Genomic DNA, 7500 nt, shown 5'->3' with positions numbered 1-7500 from the left:
CACACACACACACACACATGATCCATTACCATAACAATACACACACACACACACACACACACACACACACACACACACACACAAGCCAGCTGGGAGGCAATGTTTCCACACACTCCCCTAGGAGGGTGTAACACCTGGTCAGGTATGGGGAGGGGCAAAACATTGGGCCTCCATCTGCAGAAAGTCAAAGGTCAGCTTCCATCTGTCTGGGGTTCATCCAGATGAAGACGAGCCCAGTGCAGGCTGCCAAAGTTTGTGTGTGTGTGTCTGTTTTGTTTCTTTTCATCTATGTCTCGTTTAGATTTTTTTTTATTTGTGTGTGTAAATGAATATACAGTATCTATGCAAAGAGGAAGGCAAAATACCAACCCCTCCCTTTCATGAAGTAACCAATGATCTGCATGTGACTGGATGTATCCAGACACAGCTTAAATCCTATTACTTTCACCCATCCACCCTTTTCAGTTCAGCGATAACTTACAGAGAGCAACCAAGGAAGGGTGGATTTGATCAGTGTTGGAACGGGGCCCAAGTCTCACCTATAGGCAGTGTTACAGATCTCCTTGTACTCCTTCAGCTTGTCACAGACCATCTCCAGGAACTGGTTGGAGTAGGCACTCAGGTCCTGCATCAGACTCATCAGGTCCTGGATGGACTTCTCTACCACCACGGTGCTCTAATAGTGTTTGGGTGTGTGGGACAGGGGGGGTGGGGGGGGACAGAGAGAAAGGCTGTTTACAAGTCTGGCTTTTATAGGGTAAGGGACATTGGATTGTCGAGAGAGAGAGAGAGTCTGAGGGGTTTAAAGTAAAGTTAAAAGAGTGTCCATAGTGAAAGTGCGTATGTACTTATGCCCCTGTATGTACATATGCCCCCACCCCATATGTACGGGGTGATGGAGTGTGCTTGTGAGGAGGACTGCGCTATTGTGAAGTGTGAGGGTAAGGACATGTAAAACTATGGTGAGGCTTTTTGGACAGAATGAATGAATGAATGAATGAATGAATGAATGAAATTCATTCTGAATTCATCCAGTACTGAACGAAAACTGTCCCCAAATGCCCTCCGCTCCCATCACAACATCTTTATGTCAACTGTCAACCACGAGGCAGGCACAGTCACAGACACCACGCCACTTATACCACCATGTCACAAGTCCTACACGTCGCTGTAATTCAACCACTCCAGGGGGCACTATCGTCAGTTAACCAGGCGGTGTCTCTCTTTACTGCCACTAAAAAGGACAGCAGAAAATTACAGGGCTCCAAAGGCACACACCCCCCGCCACACACACACACACACACACACACACACACAACAATGTCTCTCCTATCTGATGTGCAGAGCCGTCAGAACAGAGAAAATCTAATACAATGGCTCTATATTCACCTGTCAGGAAGTGCTGGGTAGATGTGTGTGTGTGTGTGTACTCGCACTAAACCCGCACCAACACAGCGACAGAAGCCACAGCGAGCTCTGACAGCAGTTATTACAGATTAGCCAGAGCAGCGTGACGAATAGGCAGGACAGAAACAGCAAGGGGGCTCCCAAGCCTACACTTCTCCAACTTTAAACACACACCTTGAGCAATTCAAGAGTTGTTAAATAAGATTACTGCTCGGCCTAGGTTTTCCCCCTTAGTGCTTATCAGTCACTCCAACAACTCCAATGACAGTGATATCTAGCTATTAGCCCTCCGCTAGCACGGCCTCCACAAGAACCTTGAGCTCTGTGAACACAGCGAGGTGGTCCACTGGAACTGACTAACATCGGCGCCTGCAGCGCTGACGGCTAACTTTGAACTAGCGCACCGTTATAAAACAGCAGTTGCAAGACAGGCAACGGCTAGCAGTATCATTAGCGTTAGCCCAATAACCCAATCATGTCCAGAAGCACCACACGCTAGCGGTCACTCAGAACCCAGCTGGTGGCAATGACAGGAGGCAGTCAGCAGGGGGCAGCACTGACTTGAGCAGGGCAGTAATGATTTATATAATGAGGGACTCCCGGTGTGGTGATATGATATGATATCCATATCAATGACTGGCCCCCTGGTGGTCTCCTCTCCTCTCTCCCCCATGTCCCTGCAACCCTAATGGAGGGTGGGGGGTGGGGGGGAGGGGGTAATGATCCATGGCACTGCCCAGTCCCGTGGAGAGCAGAGGGGGGTCGACTATTACACACATGCGCGCAATTGCACGCACACACACACGCACGCATGCACACGCGCACACACACCTGGGATTTTACTCAAGGAGACAGTTAATTAGCTAGTGAGTGCCCACACACACACACACAGACACCGGGGCCTGTCCGAATAGAAAGAGCAATCTCCAGCCTCCATCTCTCCCACACACCACCCATGAGCCGAGCTGTCGCTGATGTCATAGAGGCCTCGGGTGTTTGCTCATGTGTTGGCCAAACACAGGCCCCCGCACACAAACACACCTACACACACAAACACACCTACACACACAGGCCCCCGCACACAAACACACCTACACACACAGGCCCCCGCACACAAACACACCTACATACACAAACACACTTACACACACAGGCCCCCTCACACAAACACACCTACACACACAGGCCCCCGCACACAAACACACCTACATACACAAACACACCTACACACACAGGCCCCCGCACACAAACACACCTACACACACAGGCCCCCGCACACAAACACACCTACACACACAAACCCACCTACATACACAGGCCACCGCACACAAAGACACCTACACACACAGACACCTACACACACAAACGCACCTACACACACAGGTCCCCGCACACAAACACACCTACACATACAAACCCACCTACATACACAGGCCACCGCACACAGACACCTACACACACAGACACCTACACACACAAACGCACCTACACACACAGGCCCCCGCACACAAACCCACCTACATACACAGGCCACCGCACACAAAGACACCTACACACACAGGCCTATGAGAGAAGCTCCAGAGACCCCAGTGAGTGTGCGATGCATGAGTCAGTCTTTTTAGCATTTTGTCTTCACGAGGACAATGAGACTATTATTAGCTGTAAAATCAGTCACTCAAACACCTGAGAGAAGGATGAACACTTGACAGAGATCTCTCTCCTTGGCTTGTGAAGGCCATCACTTCTCCTTTGTTTCAACAGTATTCTCTCTCTCGGTTTCTCTTCAGTGACTGAGGCTCCGTATCAGCAGGTTGGGGAGTAGGGAGGGAAAACAATGGATCCCAGATCCATTACTCCTGGAACAAATGCTCTGGTGCTCGGCTTGCCTTGTCTAATTCTGCTCATTTAACACAGCCATTCGTCTTAGCTGAGAGAAATCATTAAAATGTAATCAAAGGAGGGAGAGAGGGAAGGAGGGATTAGAGAGCAAGAGAGAGAGAGTGAGAGAGAGAAAGAGATAGGAGGAGAGTGAGAGGGAACTCATTGGGGTCTTGCCAAACAGGGGACTCCTCCATCTTGTTTACCTGTCACACAGGGGGAAGAGAGGCAATCGGGGCACTGGCCAAACTCCTCCCCGAAGGTTGCCGATTGACAAACTATCTTTCTCCACAAACACTCAAGGCTAAAGTACCCTGCTCCGGTCTGCCAGGGGAAAAACACCCCTCTCTCCCTCACAACTCAACCAAACACATGCCTTGCCCTGTGCGACTTCTCTTTGTGTATCCACACCATTTTGAAGCCACAACGCCACCGTAAATTAGCCTCACTCTCCGCAAAACGGATTGTACAAATGTACCTCTGTAAAAACTCCCCCGGTAAGAGTGTGGTAAAGAAAGTTCCCTTACCTGCGGGAGCTAATGATGCCAACAGGGGCACGGCGAGCACTCAGACTACCATCCCGTTAATGCAGTGAGATCACCATAGAAACGCTGGCACCGGCGCTAGGCTAATAGTATTATTAGAGCTCTGAAGCTTGTGAATAGGAAGGGAGAGAGCAGGAGTGGAGGTTTTAGCTGTGAATTGTTTAAGCACTAAGTGCTCTATGATATCACACACCTACTGAACCTAGCTGGAGACTGAGGATAGCGAAAAGAAGGAAAAGACCTTGAGGTCTGTGAACACAGTGAGGTGGTCCATCGGAACTCACTAGCATTGGTGCCAGCAGCGCTAACTGCTAACTTTGAAGAATCGCAGAACTACAAAACAGCAGTAGCAACTCAATGACTTTCTCTGTTTAGGTCGAGCACTTCTATTTGTATGCTGTATTTATGTAGTGGTGGACTAGTGGAGAGTTGACGTGTTGAGTCTAAAAGAGCTGAAGGGTGGTTCTGGGTGGTTCACTACACCCGTCCTACTGCTTTGTGACCACTCAGGAAACAAGACCCACTGCACCACGGATACAAGAGTGGAGGTCAGTTCCATTTCAATTCAGTCTATTCAGGATAACAAATAATACAGTCGTCAATTCATACACTGAAATTCAATTAACTTCCTGAACTGTAAACGTTGACATGGAATTGAGCCCAACTCTGGTTGTATTATTGCCCTGCCCCTAGACAGATGTCCATACACTAAGCCTTGAAGAGGGGGGGGGGGGGGGGGGGGGTTGGAGAGGGGTGTGAAAGAGGGGGCTCAGACTCGCCCCTGAAACGGGTCAGGGGGTTTCCCTATTAAACAGAGGGCGGCCCCTTCAGATCCAGAGGGCCAGAGCGTTTAACCCGTGCTTACCGCCAGGCCGCTCAAGCCGTGACCCAAAACCACTGACTCGTGTGATGGCTGTGCCCCCTATTCACATCTACAATTCAGGGTTCCACAAACAACTCAACAACTCTCCCCGCAAAACACACACACATATGCAAACACACAAGCACACACAAAAGACGCGCACTCTCTCTCACTCTCTCTCACTCTCACACACACACACACACACACACACCTCCCCTCCCCCCCCCCCCTCTCATGGGTAAAGGCGAGTCGTGCATGAGTAGGACAGCATCTGACAGATCATTCATCAACGTCAACACGGACACACACCTCGGAGAGTCCCTCGGCAACACCGCGACAGGCTCTGGACGGCCCACATGCTTCTGCTGGTTTAACCGCAACGCAGCACACAAAGTCAGTGAGTGTGTGTGTGTGTGTGTGTGTGTGTGTGTCATGCTCGTGGGTAGATTTTCATAATGTGTGTGTGTGTGTGTGTGTGTCTGTGTTCGCTCACTCAAGTGTGCACATTTACAAACCAACTCGTCAGGTACTAAAGCGCACACACAGCAGTTCAACATGGAGCCCCTGGGGGGGGCAGCATTAAGCGTGTTAGAAGCTCCAATCTAAATGGAAATACAACTTCACAACCGCACCTTCTTACTTCCTCCATGGGTTTTTTTTTGGACTTCTTCATGGTCCTATTTAACGTTTGAAGATTGAAACTCACTTCACTGGAACGATGCAGGGAATCATAGGAAGGACTAAAAATACTCTTCATACAGGGCTGGAAAACACCCTATCATGAGCCGTCACCTGCAATCACGTCCAATCAGAAGCCTGGCTGATGAGTTACAGTGCAGATCATGGCCAATCAGCCACCGGCGCAAGCGTTTACATCTGCAAACGCATCCAATCATCTGTTTGTCTGATGAAATTTGAGATGCACAAATTGAGACCTGGAAGCCATAGGGGGGCTAAGATATGCAGAACAACTTCAATCTCATCTACTGGAAAAACCACCAGGATGACTAACACTAAAAGAAATGGAAAAAACATGTCAAATGGAAATAAAATGCCAAAAGGCGTGTGTGTTTGTGTGTGTGTATGTGTGAATGTATGTATGTATGTATGTATGTGTGTGTGTGTGTGTGTGTGTGTGTGTGTGTGTGTGTGTGTGTGTGTGTGTGTGTGTGTGTGTGTGTGTGTGCACGCATAAGGGTGTGAAAAAATCATCATCACCATCATCTTTAATGCAGTGTTTGTTGTGCTCAAATGGAGTAATGAGTGCTAATATCACACTCAGCTTTTACCAGATGGGTCCCCCACACCCACCCATACAGGGTTATGGGGGCTCCGCCCTCCACACTAATCCTGAGAATTACCCCGGTGTTATGAGTTCCCCAAACGGTGCCTCACAACTCAAGACCATGTCACACCTCCTAATCATCCCTCGCTCCTCGGGGGGGGGGTTTCCACGGTGATCGTCGCAGCATTGCACTCCAGGGGAGGGGAGGAGCCGGACCCGCCCATCGAAAGCAGTCACCAATGCAACCCCTGGGCAAGGCCATCAGAGCAGCGTGTGTGTGTGTGTGAGTGTGAGTGTGTGTGAGTGTGTGTGTGTGTGTGTGTGTGTGTGAGTGTGTGTGTGAGTGTGTGTGTGCCAAATAGTTCCATATGGCCCTAATGGAGCACAGAGAGGAACACACACCCCCTGCAGACGGCAATGAGATACATTACCATAGTGCTGATGATGTACACACACGCACGCACATACAGGCACGCAAGCATGCGCGCACACACACACACGCACCCAGACACACACGGACACGAACACGGACACACACACACACAATATTCTGCAAAGACGAATGTGGGAACATGTGTACATCCAAAAACACACAACCAATGCAAAGCAAAAGCAAAGCAAAAGCAAACTGTAACTGTAAGTTTTATCAAAGGCTTGAATTAAAACTCCCTTTTCTGCAAACCAAGGGACAGTTTTCTGGCACTCCTGACATTTCAACTTCTCCCCTCCTGTCATCACAGGCAAAGATTAGTGTTCTGTTTCCAAACATATAAAAATCCTTCTGCTCTGACACACTACCTGGTAGGACCCTGGAGTACCCCGGGACAAACCCTGTCACTCTCACACACGCACGCAAACACATGTACTATATGGGCTGTCAGATTACAGAGCGGGAACATCTCCATACCCCTGGCAGCTCCACAGCCCTCTAAGGCTCTGTACAAGCCTGGGGTGGGAGCATGTGTTTGGGAAAGATAATCAGGCGAAGAGGGGGATTGACATGGGCCTACAGGTGGAGCCCTTGTCTATCCGGCAACAACTGATCCAGAAAATGATGCCAGCTATGGAATATGGGGGAAGGACACAGGCTACAGGGAGATGGAGAGATGGAGGGGGGAGATAAAGGGACATCAGCTGGACCAGGAACACCCCTGGAAATGTCGGCAAACCTTTAGGGGACTCAGAGACTCAATGAGACTACACTACAGTGTGTATTCTGTGCTGAGTGCTCAAAGGGTTAAAGAGAGGGCAAATGTAGGACACAGTCACAAAAATTCTAAGGCAATTGCCTTGTTAATTATCAAATTTGAACTTTTTTTTGGGGGGGGGGGGGGGGGGGGGTGGGGGGGGGGGCTAAAGTGTTTTTAGGCAGATTCAAAATTGCTACAATTCAGCATGAGCTTTATTAGGTGCAAAATCCCTTGATGGTTTTTAACAGCTGTAAAATTGTAAACCGGCTGCTTAGGCGCAATCCATTTCATGACAGATAATGTGGTGGAGCATTCCAAAATACATTTGGTTAA

The 7500-nt window shown here is 49.3% G+C and overlaps 1 protein-coding gene across 2 annotated transcripts in view; it reads right to left on the bottom strand.

Moving 5' to 3' along the window:
* Positions 1-7500, bottom strand: part of exoc4 (exocyst complex component 4) — a 100321-nt gene that overhangs the window by 23535 nt on the left and 69286 nt on the right. For both annotated transcript variants that reach the window (XM_083692505.1, XM_083692506.1), the window contains exon 13: positions 540-676. In XM_083692505.1, coding sequence (XP_083548631.1) covers positions 540-676 — 137 coding nt within the window. The remainder of the gene's footprint in view (positions 1-539; positions 677-7500) is intronic.

This window comes from Argentina silus (genome assembly GCF_951799395.1).
Source record: "Argentina silus genome assembly, chromosome: 20".
In the NCBI taxonomy this organism is placed as follows: Eukaryota; Metazoa; Chordata; class Actinopteri; order Argentiniformes; family Argentinidae; genus Argentina; species Argentina silus.
Note: the sequence above shows the minus strand (reverse complement) of the source record. Positions and strands in the feature narration are given on the sequence as shown.